Source organism: Coloeus monedula (assembly GCF_965178545.1).
Source record: "Coloeus monedula genome assembly, chromosome: 2".
Taxonomy (NCBI): Eukaryota; Metazoa; Chordata; class Aves; order Passeriformes; family Corvidae; genus Coloeus; species Coloeus monedula.
The window spans coordinates 1,861,335-1,879,386 of NC_138782.1; the positions used below are offsets into that span (position 1 = coordinate 1,861,335).

The 18,052-nt window shown below is 41.0% G+C and overlaps 1 protein-coding gene across 1 annotated transcript in view; it reads left to right on the plus strand.

Annotated features, from left to right (window-relative positions):
- The first annotated feature begins 1,142 nt into the window (after window positions 1–1,142).
- The window catches only part of ACYP2 (acylphosphatase 2), a 33,140-nt gene continuing 16,230 nt past the window's right edge, over window positions 1,143–18,052 (plus strand). The window contains exons 1-3 of the mRNA XM_082302654.1: window positions 1,143–1,323; window positions 1,868–1,884; window positions 3,338–3,447. Coding sequence (XP_082158780.1) covers window positions 1,254–1,323; window positions 1,868–1,884; window positions 3,338–3,447 — 197 coding nt within the window. The 5' untranslated portion in view covers window positions 1,143–1,253. The remainder of the gene's footprint in view (window positions 1,324–1,867; window positions 1,885–3,337; window positions 3,448–18,052) is intronic.

Sequence of the window (18,052 nt, forward strand, 5' to 3'; positions counted from 1 at the left end):
CATGGGTGGAAACTGCTTAATGGAGAGCATACACAAAACTATTTTGGCTTTTATTGTGAAGTTGCTGTTAACTTACCTTTATCTGTTGGTGAGTGAGAGCAGTCAGTCAGAGTTCATCTTTAAGGTTGGATAAATGCTGTTTCTAATGTAGAATTCTGCCTGAAAAGTTGGGGTTTTTTTACAAAAAAAAAAGCAAATAATGGGGGGAGAGTTAAAGTTCAAGCAGACATAGAACACACCAGAGAAAAACCTTAGTGGTGTGTTCTTGGAGACTCAACCTACTAAATAATCAATCTTTGACTTGTTTTTGTATATGTAGCATGTAGACAAAAGAAGTTATGTTATGACAGCTTTAGAAAGGTTTGCTAACACTAATAGATACCACTGAAAGTTGGGTGAACAGTTTGCATGTGATGATCTTTCTTTCTCTGGGGTCTGCTGCTCCAGCTGAGGAGTTTGGCATTTGCCCCAGCACAGGGGAGAGAGGCTGTTAAAACTCTGGGTGAAGTTTTAAGTTAAGTGGAGATGTGAGGTAAGTTGGTAACTCAGCCTCAATTCAGGGAAGGATTGCTGAGACGAATGTGGGGTTTTTTTCCCTATGTTTTAGTTTTCAACTATGTAATTTTCCACCTTATCAGGGAAAATTACCTCAGTTCGGCAATGTATGGATCACACTTTGTTTTCAATGATTCCTGTAAAGGCCTGGGAAAAGCTAATGCTGCTCACCTGTGCCCTGGATGCTTGAGGTGGGGACTCCAGGTGTGTATGTGGCAGCATCAGCCCTGGAGGAGGAGACGATCCCGTTCAGACATTGTTCTCTCAACGTATTTCTAACCTGAAACTGATGTGGGAATGACACCTTATGAGGGCTCTGTAGGACCACCCCTCAGGGATGCGGGGCCGCGTCCCTCACGGCGGGAGCGGTTTCCCGCCCTCGGGGTCGGGCGCTCTCCCCTCACAGGAGAAGCGATGTTTTTCCCTTACGGGAAGAGCTGTGTCTCCCCTCGCTGTCAGGTGTGTTTCCCCTCACAGGAGGAGCAATGTTTCCGCCCGCCGCTATCGGGTGTTCTTCCCTCACACGCAGGTCCTCTCCCCTTCCCCTCAGGGCTCTGCTCGGGGTGCTGTAGCCCGCCCCGTCCCCACGTGAGGCGGCCGCTTACGCGGTAAGCTTGAGCCTCTCGCGCTCCCGTCCGGGCGCCGCTGGCCCGCGGAGCACCGGCGGCCGCAACAGCGGCTCTTCCTCCGCCGCTGCCATGTCCACCCTGGCCAAGGCCTCCGGCGCGCTCAAATCCGTGGATTACGAAGTGTTCGGGCGGGTGCAAGGTAATGGCGGGCGGACGGCGCTTGGAGGGCGAGGGGCGCCGCGCTGAGGCGGCGGCGGTGGCACCGCGCGTGCGCGGGGTGGGAGCGGCCTGAGGGGAGGCGGGAGCCGCTGCCGCGTTCCCAGCGGGTCGGCAAAGTTTTTTTGGTTTTGTTTTAGATTGTTGTAAATATTCCCGCGCCTTAAGGCTGGGTTCCCTTGGGAGCACAGGCTGCTCTGTCCAGAGTAGTTCCCATTTCCCGCACTTGCACTTGTGGCTTCTGTCAGCGCGGGTATGTGGGAATGCCCCTCCCGTCCTTCCCATTCACACACTGCAGCGTTTTAATTAACACTTAAATACGTAAGTGACAATAATCATGTGACGAAGGGAAAGCTCAAACTCAAGTTCTGTTCAGTGCCCGTAATGTTAAGGTCCCTGAAGTTTCCATAATAAAGCACCACGGGTGACTTGTATGCACACTATTGCCCCTTTATATTGACTGAAATTCCTGGGGGTGATATGCTCACATGCTATTTTAATTTCCTTTTTTTCTTTCTTTTTTTTAGGTGTTTGTTTCAGGATGGTAAGGCAATGCTGGGTTTACTAGCTATACTTCATGGTATAATATTTCCAGTGCTAAAAATACAGCTGCAGGTCTGTGGAGTGTAAATATATCCAGCCTGAACTTTGAGTGCTTGGTTGGATGGTTAAGTACTGTGAGTAGATTTAAAACGGTTTTATATTAAAATGGGTTTTTAAAAGCTTACTAACTAATGCGTTGCTCGTGTAGATTGTGGTTTGGATTACTTGTGATATAACAGCTACAAGAATGTGGTAACACCTTAATCTTTAGAAAGGTTAAATCTGAAACAAGGTGTTTCAGTTTAATTTTTCAAATGGCAACGTAGTACCTGTATTTAAGGAAGGCTAGTGTGGGGAAAAAATGTGCTGCGATTAAGCACTCTGTGGCTCATACCCTGAGCAAGTGACTCCAGCAGCTCTGAACGTGCAGCAGGTGGCTTTGCATTCCACAGAAACCCATGAAACAAGAGGACACAATTAAAGTAAGAACACTGGTTTTGTCTCAAAATAGGGGCCCATGCTTAATATTAAATCAGAAAGCTTTTATGTATAGTTTTTATATATTGTGAAATAGTGCCAAGTGGAAATGAATAGAGGACTGCAGTAGAGTTTGCCTTGAATTGAGTTCTTCTATCAGGAAGAAAGGGTAAGTCCAGGCTTGCTGTGCCTTATTTTGAGCTGACCTGGAGCCCCATGAACACACACCTCAGTGCCAGTCCTGAGCTGCTCTGCAGTACTGAGTAAAAGGTTTGTAGCTGCATTCTTGTGCCTTTGGCCAAATTAGTTTGGAGAAGCTGCTCATAATCACCTTGGAAAACACTCTTCATAGTTAGCACCATTTTTTCATTGGCTAAATCACCCCAAAACATGTTTTGCCTTTTGGAATGGGCTCATATAGACCTGAAGTTTGGCTCTTGCTATTTGTGAATTTCATCACAAATGAGTTGCTGGGAAATCATAACTTTTTGGTATTGCAAAAATATGCTTGTTTTTTTTTCCTAGTAATTAGATTATGACCTTTGCTGCTGTTTGTCAGTAGAAATGCAGTAGCTGGAGGTAGAATTTAAAGGGTGAAGGTCAGGTGGAAAGGACTTGAAAAGGAACTGGGAAGCTTGTACACATAGCAGACTTAATGAGTTTAAAAACTGTGGTGGCTGAAAGGTCAAATAAGCAGTGATAGGAGCTATGGAAAGGAATAAAGTAGGTAGAAGGGAGTGGTGTGGGATAAGTGGAGTCCTTTGTGATCGAAATCTTGTTCTTTTTGGGAAATGGGCTGTGCCTTTTGCAGCTGCAGAGCTGCTGGGAACATCTGAGTGCCTGAAGATGAGTATCACCCATGGATTTTTATTTTTCAGATGTAGCTCTTACAACTATGCAAATACAATTGGGGGTTGAGTGTTCTGTTGGTGGTGTCTGTGCTGGCACTGATTGTCCTCTCTCATTTCCCAAATCAGTACACAGAACAGGAAGCCAAGAAATTAGGAGTGGTTGGCTGGGTTAAAAATACCAGCCAAGGAACTGTGACAGGCCAAGTTCAGGGCCCAGAAGAGAAAGTGAATAAAATGTAAGTATTTTTGTGGTCTTTTTTTTTATTACTGTCATTAATTTGCAAAAGTGTTTTTAATACAAAGTGACAAGTAGATCCATGTTTCAGTAATGTTAACAGTGTTTTCATTCAGTGTGGAGGTAAGGAGGTGGATTCTTTAAACTGCATAGTAGTCTTTAAGCTTTAGAAAATACTGTGTTTTCATTTCTAATCCCACACAGTTTAATGAATTTCCTTAACATCCCTGGTTCTTGTGAAATGAAAAGAAAGCCTTTATTCATGTGATTAAAAATCTGTTTTTTAATTAATCAAAACTTCTCTTGTTTAAAAAAAATTGAAGAACTTCTTGAGATGCTTTCTCAGTCTGTGCTTAAAACAATTTAAAGGAAACTGTGTTTAAATATTAATTTTTTTTCCCTGATTTAAAAAAAACCCATAATACATAAATACACATTTTGACCAAGGCCTGCAGTCTCTGCCTTTGGAAATGAGTTTTGAAGTACTTTGGTGTCTTTCAAAGAATGGGTAATAATTTTAATTATGAAATTGCCAGTTTCCAGCTTAAAGCTATCACTGAGGAAATGATGCCTGGAGAAAACACAAAGCGCCACTGAATTGCTTCCAACTATCATTTTTTTGCGAGGGTATACAGGGAGATTGTTGGGAACTTTAAAAAATCCTTCAGGGGTTTGTTCTCTCAACAAAGAATGAGTGAGGGCAGAACTTTCCTTTTCTAGATGGGAAATTAGCAGTGCATGTTCTGCCAACACTCTCCCATACAGGAATTGCTTCAATACTGAGCTTGGATGAAGAGAAGTTGGATTTGTGCACAGAAAAGTGTTGCACTTTCTAGTCAGAGTTTTAAATGATTTCCAATCATTTTCCTTGGGTTTGTGCTTAACATGAGGTTGCTTATCTTGGGCTGCAAAGCATTTACAAAGCCAGAGAAATATCAGGCTTTTTCTTATATCAAGTTCACACTTAGTTTCTCAAAGAATTTTGTTAATATCCTGATCTCTCTGTGTTTTTTGAATTTCTGTGTTGGTGGCGTATTTTTATTTAACTTGGAACAGAAATTGACCTTGTGAGAAACCAGGATTTGTTTCTATTTATTGTCCTGCTTTTTTGTTTAAAAATATGCATCCAGAGCAAATAAAAAGTTGCTTCTAGTTGCTGCTTCTTTATTTCATGTTGGAAATCAATGTGTTCCTCTGATGTGGGAATAATGCAGCAATGCTGAAGTCCAAGTGTGGTTTTTGAAGCATGGATTATTAAATTTGGGGTCCTGGAGTAAAAGTCTGAAGTAGAAAGACTTTTCCTTGCTCCCTCTGTGCTCTCCAATATATGGAAAAGGTAATGAGTTTATTTTTGGCATTAACTTGGTAAAGCTGCCTGTGAAAAGTGAACTCTTGTGTCTGAGCTGCTCCTTTGAAAGACCCTTATTTCTCTCTGCTGGTACTAGTGAATAACAGATCAAAATGGTTTTGAGGTTCTGAAAGGTTTTCTCAGCATTTTTTGTAATGCTATAATTTCATAATACTGTGTTCTCAGATGTAAATGTTATTTAAAATGCTGTATTTAAAAAACAAAACAGCAAAATGGGGCTTGCTTCTGCTGTGGAAAGTTAATACAAACCAAGAACCCTAAACATAATTTGTACTCCAAATGTGATAAATCATCAGGAGGAAATTCCATCACCATCTGCTTGTGCAGGTTCTGGTTTGTGTTTTAGATTTTCAGGACTTAAAGACACTGTGATGACACTTGTTAAAAATTTGGAGCTCCTGCATGTTCAAGGAAACCAAACACTTTGCAGAGAAACAAGTGAGTGAGTCAATAGTCAGATATTTCAAGAAAGGTTCCTGGTGATGTTTGTTCCCCTGCAGGAATCTTTCCAGAACAGTTTGTGCAGTGTCATTTAGAGCAATATTTTCACACTTGCCCCAGCTTTTAAATTAAACATAAAGCATGGACCAGCCTGATTTTTTCACAGGTGCAGTGCTCTTAAAAATCACATGGTGATGGTAATCAAATTTGATAGTTGTTTTGTTGGTTCTGGGTTTTTAATGTTAATGTATTTTAGGGGGAAGTAGTAAAGGTGTTTTGGTCTGTCCTAAACAATATTTATCAATTTATGATGCTAAATAGAATTGAGCACAGCACATGGACTAAAAAGAGTAGGGATGGCATTGGAAAGTACAGAGGTTCTACAGGTAAATAGACAAAGCATTGTAAGAGGGAGAAAGAGATGACTAAGGGATTGATGATAAAGATAGGGAAAGTGTAAAAAATGTGGGGAAAAAGCCCATGAGGCTCTCCAATGTTGCCAGAAGCATGGAGTGACTAACAAAGCCTGCCTTTGTTCTGGAGGAGGAATGCAGCAGACATCTAACCCAATGGTTTTCCAGCAGCTCCCCATTTTCTGCCCCTTTTTATTCTATTTTTGCATCACTAATTGTATTGTGAGGCACAGCCACAATGTACCCAGTGCAGGCTCAAGATCAAGAAGCAATGGCTTTATATTTTATTTTTTTGTGCAGGTTGCAAGGTAAAGTATAACTTAGGAGGAGCAAGAGGCCTAGCAGACATAAAATGTGATCATGATAAATTACTTTGAAAGAAGTAGTGCAAAATAGTTTGCTCTGGAGCAAACAGCTGAGCAGGGGCATCCTGGCTCTGCAGAAATCAGTGTTAAATTTTAAATAAGTGTGAACAACTGGGACCTGGGAAATGCTGCATGTGCAGGAAGTTGTATCCCTGACTGGACCATTCATTTAGTGTTGAATGTGGGTATGAATTTCTTTGGAGGTGCTGGGAGGCTGATTCCTTGACTGACATTCTGTGGTGCTAAAATCCTGATCCCACTGAAAACTGGCAAAATGTACCAACCTCCCCAAGCCTCAGATTGCAGTGGGAATGTCACTGAGATGCAAGAAGCCCAAAGGATGGATGACCACACTTGGGTTTTGGATATTTTCCTTTCAAATTTGCCTTCAGTTTGGTTTTAATGAGAAAAACTTATGTAAGATCCCTGAGAACCTAAAATATTTTAAAGCCAAATTTGCAACTGGGAGACCTTGGAGAATTTTTTAGAAGGTTTTTTTAAGAAATCTGAAGAATGTTTTACCTGCCAGCTTGCTTTAATATCCCTTGGTTTTTAACTCTAGATGGAGCTGTTGGTTCTGAAGATCCTAAATGATCCATGCTCTGTTTGCAGGGAATCTATTTTTAGTTTGTTATGGTAGAATCCATCTTTTTCCTCACTGTATTTTATGTTCCTGTTCCCTTTGCTGCTTCTGCTCCACACTGATCACACCTCTTATCTGTAGGAAAAAAAAGCTCATTTTCAGAGTGTTTTACCTGTCAAGTCACAAGAGAAGCAGAGCTGCACCATTTCTGTAACCTAATAAGGTTTTATATAAAAGTGGAGGTGGTTTTTTGCCAGCCCAGGTATGAGCTGCTGATAAAAAAATGGGGTAGAGGAGTACAGTCCTTTGTTTTATTTAATTTTTTTTTCCCCAGGACAACTCGCAGCACAGGGCTTTTCATTATAGTGTCTTGTGCTGTTTTTTCCACTTTACCCATTAAATAATGTTGGAGCCTGCGTTGTCATGGTGGTTGTTGCCACAGCAACCTGCATTGACAGGCTGGAAGTTGCTTTCCTGGGAGAATTTTTTGAACTTTGATGACAAATTCCTTAGTTATCAATTAAAAAAGGAAGATAAGAGTCTTTGTAGAGTGCCAAATTCAGACCTTGCTCCAAAAATCCAAGGTTTCAAATCAGGCTGACACTTGAAAATGTGAAATCTTAGGACATTTTTGAGGCACAAGTGTGTAACAGCACAGTGAGTGTTCTTCCTGTCTCTGGAGAAAGGCAGGATTCTAAATATAGATGGCTTGTCTTGGAAATGGGTTTTAATTAGGAAATTAATGCTAATTTCATTTGAATGTTGTAATTTTTATTATCAATGTCAGTTAAGAAGAATTAATATTAATTAAGATTTAACTGGCACGAGACTTAAATTACTTTAGTGTATAAATGCATAGAAAAGTCCAGATTTTTGCCATGTAGAAGAGGAAAAGGAAACTCTGTATTAGTTAATATCATATTTGTCATTGTTTCAGTAATGAGGTGTACCCAAGGTTCATGTCTGTACCAACTGACATTGAATATTTTTTCTTCTATAATTTCTAATTGTTTGGAGAGAATAGCCCTTAAATAGAACTAAATGCTACTAAAAAATGCCTGTGGAAAAAATTCTAGATTTTAATACCCAATTGATAGCTAGTTATAAAATGAACAGATTTTAGTCAATGTTTTGAGATTTTTCTCTATTTAAAAAAGATTTTTTCAAGTTTTTTGCTCAAACTGGAAGTGTTGTTTAGGAGAAGAATCCTTAACGTTGATTTGCACATGATCTTGTCAGTGGGGCAGAGATGTGCCACAGTAGTATGGCTGAAATATTCCTGGGATGTGCTGTTGCTGGGAAGCTGACAGTGATAGATTTTGGAGAAAAGGGCAGAGGGAAATGAAAATCACATTCTTTAATATTTTTTTTAACTTTGTTAAAATGCAAACCAGTGAAAGGTGTTAGATTTGTTCTCATTTATGATGGTAACGAAGAACAGTTTTTACATTAATCACTGCTGAAGGTGATTTACAGTGTTTCAATGAATCAATAGCAGATGATGGGAATTTTATAATTCAGTGTGGCTCCAAATATAACAAGATTAGATTTTTGAGGTTTGATTATATTTTTTGTTTAAAGGTAAGACTATACCTTTCCAGTACATGTATACTGGAAAACTGAATTAAGTGATAATCTTTGAGTAATAAAATGGTAAATGTGATTCTCTTTTCATACTGAATGTTAGAGGTATTAATTTCTTCTCTATAATTGTTTATTGCTTAAAATTGACAATCTAAATTGTGAATTATTGTAGTTATTGGTCGTGTAAATGAAATTTACTGAACTGTTACTGATGGCCTGGGAAAAATGGGAGTAAATCTTGTTCTTTGGGTTTTTTAGCCATGTAAAATTAGACAAATGAACGAATCAGTTTGTTGTAGCAACTGTACTTTGCTTAAAAGCCAAGGAGTGGGTCAGAACGTGGAGTTTTTGGTGACTGAGAATAATGTGAGTGAGCTGTTTAGCTGAAAGAGAGCTGTGCATGGTTCCAGCACAAAACCAGAGGCCCAGTGGCTCATCTTGTGCAGTGTCCCGAGGGAATTCCCCTGTCCTTTGTCCCTCTGGGGCCCAGGAAAAGGCACTTTTCCCTGGATGCCCACAGGGGCTGAGGGAAGAGGCGTCCCTGTGCCCTGAAGGTCACCCAACCCACCAGTGACAGCCAGAAATAGCAGTGGCCTCCTGGCACGGCTCCTGTGCTCCACTGTGCTGGATGTGCCTGTTCCCTGCAATGCCTTAAACCACAAAAGCTTTTAGCTGTGCTTAGGTCTTTCTGGATATAGAATAATGCAAAAAAATGTTTTCCACACCCCTGTTTCTTCTGCTGGAGTATAAAAATAGCTGCCTTGCATGACCTTGTAGATTTTTTTTTAATAGTAGCTCTGTGCAATTGGAATTCTTTATCAAGTATCTGCTTCCATTTCTTATCACTGAAGTGTTTTTGTTTATAAAGCATTTACCAGATTATAGTCCTTGAAACAGGTTTGAATTTCTGGGATTTTGGCTCTGGAGTAAGCAGTGTTAGTGTATGTAGTGTCTTGGAAAACTGTTTGTGATGTTGGGTGAGATGCTTTACTTTTTTCTTGTCTCTTGGTGGATGTTGCATTAATGCTCCCAAGCCCTTTAGCAGTGTTAGTAACAAAGGCTGAGTTTGCTATGGAATTCCAGACTTTTATTGGCTTCACTGCTGGGTATCTGTGGGAACACTCAATTCCAACATCCCTGCTGCACAGTTAGGAAGGATTGCAAGGTTGTGTTGGATTGTACTGTAAACACAGGCAAGTTGAGCTGTTTGAACATTCAATTTAGGCATTTTATTGTGTAATTAGGAGTCATGTGCCTTTCTTCCACACTGGGAAGTCAAACTTGTTTTGACTCTAAATTAATCTTAACTGAACCACAATACCTATGTTCTATGAAGGACTGGTTGAGCTTTGGGGAAGACTGATTTCAAAATAGAATTTCCAATGTAATGCATGATTTCTACTGGGAGGTTTTTGTTCATTTGAGTATTTATGCATTCTTTAATGCTGGTATTATTTGGGCCACATGTAATGCTTTGATATTTCTAAAGTGAAGGTGTTCTGTTATTGCTGATGCAGTCAGATGTGGTGCAGTTCAAAGCCATTAATTTGGCTTTTTGTGCTGAATGAAGTGTTTTACATGTCCTTAGTGCTCCATCGCAACACTTAGACACTATTGAGTAAAATTCAGCTTAAACTAGGATTTTTATATGGCTGTTATTTAGGTTATCAGGGTGGGTAACTGTGCACACAGTCAAAAATAGATCTTTGGCAACAAACTGGTAATTGTCAATAAAAGCATGTATTAAGTGTAGGCTTCCTTGAAACCTATTCTGGATGTGATAGTTCAAACAAGTTCTGAAAATACAAACCAACTCATGTGACTCTTCAAGAACAACTTCTGAACTGCATTTTTTTTTGCTTTCCTTTTGGTGTGCTGGTATTTGAAAATTACGGAGCAGGGAACAAGCCTGTTATGACCAATTTTCTGTCTTAGAAGGGATGAAGATTTGAAGTGGAGATTTGTTTGTAATCCATAGGAGAAAGCAACATTAAACTAATATTAGAGTTGCTAATGTGAGGGTGAGAAGATCTGAGGATGCTTCTGCTGTCCCCAAAAGGAGTGTCACAACTGGGTAGACATTTAGGTGAAGCTGCTCCTGGTGGGAAATTAGGAGGGAATGTTTTTTCCAGGTGTTTTACATCACATGTGTGTACAGCAGGAGCTCTCCCACAGGAATACCAAGGTGTATCCCAAATGGACAGTGTTTGGCAGACTTAACTGGGAGCCCTGTGCTGAGTGGGTGGATTTAGATGTGAATTTACTGGTGTAATTATGAACAAATCATGGATCTTGCTGCTACTGATGTTATCAATGTTGTGGTGGTGAAAAGCCTCTTTTCTGGGATTTCAGTCCTTCCTTAGCCAGGTGAATCTAGGACTGGAAGCAAAATCTCTATTCCTTATGCCATGTTAACCAGAAAGGGAGAGGAAGCTACTTCCAGCTTTTATGGGGAAGGAGCTCTGAAGCCTATTGATGTTGCTGTTTTGTTTTATTCCCTAAATTACTGTAGTTCTGGTTTGGTTCATTGGCAAGCTGTGTTTAGTTTATTTACCATATTTTTATCAAAAAGGAGTATGTTTCACACTTTTGTACATAAGATACACCACTTGCCAACAGCAGAAAAATCAAAGTTACTTCAGATGCTAACTTCAGAGGTTAACTTCATCGTGTAACTCAATTTTGCCTTCTTTTTCCCCAGCCCCTCCCTCCTCTCCGTGGTATGTCTCTCCAGGGAAATACGATGTTTATTTGCTTAAGGTGGTGCCCTGAGATGTTTCCCTTGAGCTGTGCTAGATGTCACCAGCTATTGTGCAGAGTTAATATTACTTTTGGTATCTTTGTCTTTATGTGGCTCTTCTGAAGGGGAATCCTGAAGTCTCTCTAGAGAGAATCACTTGGAGAAGTCCCTGGGTTTGGTCTGCCAGTCTTTTGCTCTCCAGCTGATTTATTGTAGTCACTCTGTGACTGGATTAAAGCTTTCTTTTCAAAGCTGGTTTTCTTGGAGATGTTTTTTCCATAGCTGGGGTGAAACAGCTGGCTGGGCTCATCTATAATGAATGCTCTGCTTGTGTACCTTCAATGCTTTCCGCTGGTGTTCACATTTGTGCTCTGCTCTTGTGATGCTCTGGGCTCTTCCTGCTGCCAAAGGAACAAAGAAAATCAGTCTGGAAAGTGTTCAGAACTTCATGGGGCAGGGAAAGGCAGAGTGTTTAACTTCAGAACAAAAACTCAACAGGCATTAAATTTAATTAATGCTCAATTTAAAATTGGGCAGCTGACACTCAGTTTGGGCAAAGTTTGCTTGAACTCTGCTTGAACTTGACATTCTGGTGGGAGAGGATCCTGGGCAAGGAGTTTTCCTTTCCTTTTTGACTCTCTAGAACTGTAGAATTTTAATGTTCTACAAAACAAACCATCTGGAGCAACCCCCCAGTCTATTCCAGTTTGCAAATCCCACAGTGATTGTATAATGAGGTTTCATTCACTATACTTCTGGATCTGAACAGGTCTGGTGTATCATGTAGGAGCTCTCTTGGAATCCTGTTACATGCTATAAATGCTGATCCTGAGCCTCTGTCTCTGCTCACTGTATAATAAAAACCCTTCCTTGAAATTAGATTTTAAGGTCTGTGCTAGAAACTTTTCAGGCAGCACAGCTCTACCTCCCTGTAGGTCTGGATAGGGTTAAAATAATCCTTAATTTTACATGGCTGGTGGTTTGCAGGGGAGGTTTTCAAGAGTTTAGGAAAAGGTGAAGGTCTGGGTGGGTATTCTAGGAGGGGTGGAGAAAAGCAGCTGCCTGCTGCCAGTGTGAGATCTCCCTGACCTGCCCTGCTTTTCCAGGCTATGGATCCAGGAGCTAGACCCTGGAAACTGAAGTCTTCTTTGGCTGATAAGGAGCTGCAGGGCTCCACTTTGTTGGAATGAATACTCCCAGCAAACTGCGAATTCAGTTCCTTTTGGAGATGAGTCTGTTCAACCTCCAGCAAATCAGTTTTCCAAGGAGTAACACCTGTAACCTACCCATGGTTGGGAGTGCATACACAGATGGAATTGTGCTGCTGCAGATTTCTATTGCCTGAGCTGCTCCCTGCTTGGCTGGAAAGCTGCTTGAGCAGTGTCACTCCACCTCAGCAATGGGAAAACACCTTTGCTGTTCATCACAAACATCACTCCTTGTGTCTGTGTATTTTAAAAAAGCCCTGCCTGGGATGTGGTCAAGATCTAATGGATTTCTGTGTTTTCCAGGTTTGTCTTGTCCAGCTCACTCAACACATGAGCAGTTTTGAGTCAAGTTCAGCTGTCAGGACCTGCTGTTACCCAGCCTGAGGGCATTGATGCTCTTACTGCAGTCTGTGATGTCCTAAATCATCATCAGTGCAGTGCAACTTCCAAAACCAGAGTTCATAATTGCTTTTTGCCATTGTGGTGGAGCTGAAATTGAGAGCTGTGAAGGGACTACCTGAATTTGGAACGAGGGCATAGGCAAAATTTGGTAAACACTTGTTTTTTAAATTCCTAGTGCAAATGTGAATTAAAGTTGGAGATAATTTTGGTGAGTGTTACACACAGATTATTCCCTTGCTGCACATGGAGGAACTGGGGCACAGAGCAGAATCAGTACAGTCTCTTATGGCAAATTTGTGATGGAGCTTAGAGGGAGTGTGGGTGTTATTTGGTCCTATGCTAATCCTTTGAACAGAGTTTCTCCCTGTAAATTGCTGGGGCTCTGTGCATTGGTTAACTAATGTCAGTGAAGCACTGCCCAGAATTTCAGGGTGTATTATGCTCTTATCTAGTTTCCAGTAACTGCTTTTGGACTGCTTCAAGCCCTACAGCTGCATTATTGTATCAGCTGATTCCTCTGGCCCAGCTGGAGCTGTTGCTTTCTGCCAGGTCCAGAAGAAATCCATCTTTCTAATTGCAAAATGTTCAAGAGTACAAAGAAAAAAAAAACCTGATAGGCTGGAGTCAGTCAGGACCTCATTCTGCTTTATCAACATGAAATTCCTGCTACCAAAAAACAGATAGTAAAATGAAGGACTAGAGCCAGAGAATGAGAATGTTCTGTAGGTTTCCATTTGTAAATTAGTACTGAGAGGAGCTGATTGGCTCAATTGCTCAGAAATTCAGAAATGCTGACTCTGGTTTCAAGTTGTTCCCTGTTCCTTTCACCACTCTATTCTTTGCTCTTCTGGTCCTATAGTTCAAAAACAAAACTGTTCAACTTTCCGTGTTAGTAGCTATAAAATACAAGCATGCCCTTTGTACTTCTCACACCAGAAGTGAAGCAATTGTTATGTATGCCAGCTGTTTTGTTGTTGTTAAATGCTAGCATTAATAATAATTAATTGGATAATTACATAGAAGTTTTTGTTCTGGCTCATGTCCATATGGATAGTATGGGCAGAAAATGCACTGTGGAGTGGAACATATGAGCAATTAATTGTTTGTGAGTACTTGTAAACAAGGTCAGCTCAGCAGGCATCCAGGAAATCTCTTCTGAAATGTGATGCTGTCTTCATTATCCTTTTGGAGGGGCTTGGTGTAGGACCAGAACAGCAGCAGGATTTCTCTCCCATGCTCTCTGACTTACAGCAGATTTTGGAGGGCTCATAGATCCAGAGATGAACATTAAAAAAACCCCCAGACCTGCAGTATTTTATTAGAGCTATGTATTATTCTCATCTTTGAGAGCTGCTCTTTTGCCTGAGTTTAGTCACAGTTATTCAGGCTAACAAAAATTTATTCAACTTGGTGTCTGGTTTAGTATTTTAGCTAATATCAAATGGGATGTTTCTGGTTGGGAATAATAGGAGCATGTGGAAGGCTGACAACCTCAGTATTTACTGAGTTGCATGTTCTGAGAAATGCTAAGTATTTTGCTTGGTGTTGTTTAGTAGAGTTAAAAATCATCTTGAGTTTTGTAGTTGTCAGACATGCAAGCCATGGCTGCTGGAGACCTGGGAGTTTGAAGCCAGGGCTGAAGCACATGGGGCTCAGCCATGAAGCAGTGTGGTGGTGGTGGGGGGGTGCCTGGGAGTTAAAATGTCCCCTGGCCATGTGGGATTGATGTGGGAGGGGATGCTGAAACTCTGGGATGGTGCTGGGACCTGTGCTAAAAATCCTTCCTGCTGGAGGCTTGCCCGATGCCTTTGCCCTAAGGAAACCACTCTGTATTATTAGCTCTCCTCTTCCTAATTAGCCACCCAAATGGAGATAAAAAAATGAACTTAATGGCTTTAGCTGGAGTCCTACATGGAAATTTGTCTTCTCCCAAGGGGATCAAGTCACTGGGAATGTGACTGCTATAGAAAGGCCTAAAAGAAGTCTGTGTTACCATGGGGTTAGAAAATAGTACTTCCTGAAATGCTCTAAGTGTTTTTCCAGCTGATGTGGCTTTCCAGAGGGATGACCTTCACCTTGAGATGGATGGCTGAGTGCAGAGCCCAGGTGCCTTCAGTGGAATTGTGCCTGTGCATATCTCCCTGGATTGTTATAGGAAACACCTCCCTTGCTCCTCTGGCCTGTTTAAATCACAGCGTGTGCTTTGCGATGTGGGGGACTGGACAGAAATAGAATATCTGTTGTTCTGGGCCAGGTGATCTGTGCTGCCTATCCCAGTGTTTCCAGTGAATAGCAGGAATGGATGTGCCAGAGCACTGAATGCAGGGACAGTGCAGCCCCTTGGGTTATGTGGGGCGGTGTCCAGGGCAGACAGGTGTTTGTTTGCATGGTGGTTTTCCTGGCAGGCAGCTGCTTACTGTGGCTGTTGTTAGAGGGAACCTCAGAGGACAAAGTGGGAAAGGACAGAGTCTGTAGTCCTGTCAATAATGTGTTGATGTCAATGAAGTTATACCTGGTATGTAGCAAGTGTTAATTTTAAACAGCTGTCTTTAGGTAGGAATAAGTTCTCTCATCCACACTCTCAAAATACAGAATGGGCACGTTGAGCTGGTCACAAGATTGGGCAAATCCTCCAGTGGAGGTTGGTGATGAAAGGGACACAGAGGTGCCACAGGCTGTGGGTGGAACACAGAGTCCATTTCCAGGGAGTGTTGATGCTGCTTGTTTGGAGCTCTGTGGTTGGTAACCCTGTTCTCAGCCTGCTTCCCTGCTCTTAGAGTGGATCAGCAGGGGAATGTGCCAGTGGCTTTTGGAATCCATCTCAAGGTCACATCTAAATACAGGAGAACACAAAAGGGAAGGGCTGTCCTACATTTCCCCCCCTGTCTAGGCAAGAGCAGAGTATCCTCTGCATGGCTTTTATACAATGATCCTGGGATTTCCTGAAGAGGTAGGAAAAAGGTGAAGTACTCTAAATGCTGGCTTAAAAGAAAACATTAGTTCTGGTTCTGTAACCAGCTCAAAAAGCAGAGAATAAGATGGGCTGGACAACCAGGTACTTCTATTTTTGTTGGAGATTCTGTCCCTCTGCAAGAGAGGGAAGAACAGCTGTTTTGAGGCCAGCAGACACTGAAATCCAGGAGCACTTTTGTCCTGGCTCTGTTCCAGCTTGACAGAAAGCAAGATCCTCTGGTGGCAATTTAAGTTGAAGTTTTGGTTATTTTATACTGCTGTAGTGTAGCAGAGTGACTGGATGACAAAGAAATTCTGCCTTGATGATATTTAATCTGTCTAGTGATAAATAAAAAATAAAGAAGGCCTCAGGAAGGGGTTTTTCAAAACATATGGGTCTTGATGAAAAGGTATATTTAAGAAAGGTTAAAAATGAAATTTTTTGGAGAAAGGTGTTTAACTTAAGAAATTATGCCAAGAGGGCTGTTGTTCTAGCAAATAACTTCTGGTGTGTTTTAGATGCTGAATAAAAAAAAGTCTAGAAAGGGAGGTTAGTTTTAGCTAATTATAGAGAATGTGGTTTTTAAATCTGTTTTCAGGCACACTGATATTTAATTCACTAATGACTCAGTGATAGCATCTTGATTGACTGCATTGCTAATTAAACATTTGTGACAATACTTGATGTTTTTTTTCTCAAGGCCCCAGTGCTTGGTACAAGACGACTCTATAGGAATTGAAATTCTGTATTAAAGAAAGGTTTGTAGCCACCCATATTGCACTGTTGAGATAATGCCAAAACCTAAAGGCAGGCAAACATCTGAATTTTGGTTTAATGATCTCAGATTTCAACTGGTCTCATGACTTTTTGGCAGTTGATTAATAAATCTGAGCATGAGGGATTATTACTAATCCTTAGTGAAAAGGAGGTAGTAAGAGTATTATGAATAACTTCCAGCTATTTCTTACTCTGTTCAGGTTCCTTGCACGCTTTGCTGCTCTGGTGTCTAGTTCTCCTAATTAAAAAAGTAAATATAAAGAAATCCATTATGTTCAAGTAAGGCCATGATATATTTAAGTCTTATTTTTTTTATCAGAGCCAGTGTGATACAACAAATGAGGAAAAGCAGATCCTGAATCAGTGATGGATCATTCCCTGCAGTCTGTCTCTGGACTGTGGAGGTTTTGTATCTTAGCAGGTAGGGATGTAAAAAGTAGTTCAGACACTCAAGGAAAACAAAACAAGCATTTTGTTCCAAACCCATGTAACTTTCCCTTGTTTTCAGTGTGTTTCTGCAGTAGTTACTTGGGGGTGGTCACAGAGCTGTATTGGGCATTTCTCCAGTTAATCTTGTTGTTTGGTTTCAAGCCCAAAACAAAAAATGGACAACATTTGGATTTTTTTTTCCTTGGGTTCTGCCTGTTTGCAGTTTCTGAAAATCCTTAGATTGAGAAACAAAACTGGATGCATTTGAGTTTGGCAGGGTCTTGGGGATTGAGCCAATTCTCCTTAGCTTTCACTTTAGAACTCTGTAGGCTTTAAGTGGTGCCAGGGAACCATTTTCTGGGTGACTTGGCGTGTACAGTGCCATTACTGTCAGGAAAGTTTGGTTCAGAGTGGTGCTCACTCCTGTGCCCTTGCAAGAATGGCCCTGGGAGCAGCCCTTGTTTCATTTTTCCAGCTGTATTTGCCATTTCAAGAGCTTATCCCAAAGTCATGGCTCACTTCTGACTCATTGTGCAGAGGTTCCCTGGAGTCCTGAGTTTTCCTGAGTCAAAGCAACCCTTGGGCTGTATCTACAACAGCACAAACTGTCAGTTGTGTAATGATTAACACATTGGGTCAATGGCAAGCTGAGGAATTGTATTTACTTAAAAAAAATTAATTTTGGCATTCACCATCACTCAGGGCAATAGGGTATCAGGACACAATGAATCACTGGGTTTCAGACAGAGATGTTCTAATATTGTTATGGAAAGTGAGTTGGGAGTGAGTCAGGAATTGTTTGGATGCTCTTCTCTCAGCTATTAAGATACTACTTTTTAGACATTGCTTTTGTGAAATTACTACAGGCAGGAATGTGAAAACTGGGCTGAAACAGCCAGGAAAATTTGGTGAGGTCTAAAGTCTGTGCCAGTACCACCAATACTGGGAAGAGTAAAAAGGTGACAAACTCTTGAGATTACTTTGAAATGTATTCCTTTGAAAGGAATGAAAACATCTTTGCCCAAACATATTTAATAAGCTAAATTCTGGGATAATGATGCTGGTACAAGGGGTCAATCTTCAGTGGAATGACTTTGAAAAGCCTTTAGAAAAGACTTTATCTTTTCTACAACATATAAACTTTCTTTCCCTATTCATTATGTTAAAGAACACAGTCGATGAGAGTTTTACACCTCTCCTCATCAGTCTCTGGGCCTACAACACAGGAATGGGAGTATCCAAGATCTTTTGGTTACAATTGTAAAATTAAAGCATGCAAGAATGGCCCTGGGATTGACCCTCTTCCTTTGTCTCTAGCTCTTCTACTTCACCTTATCCAGAA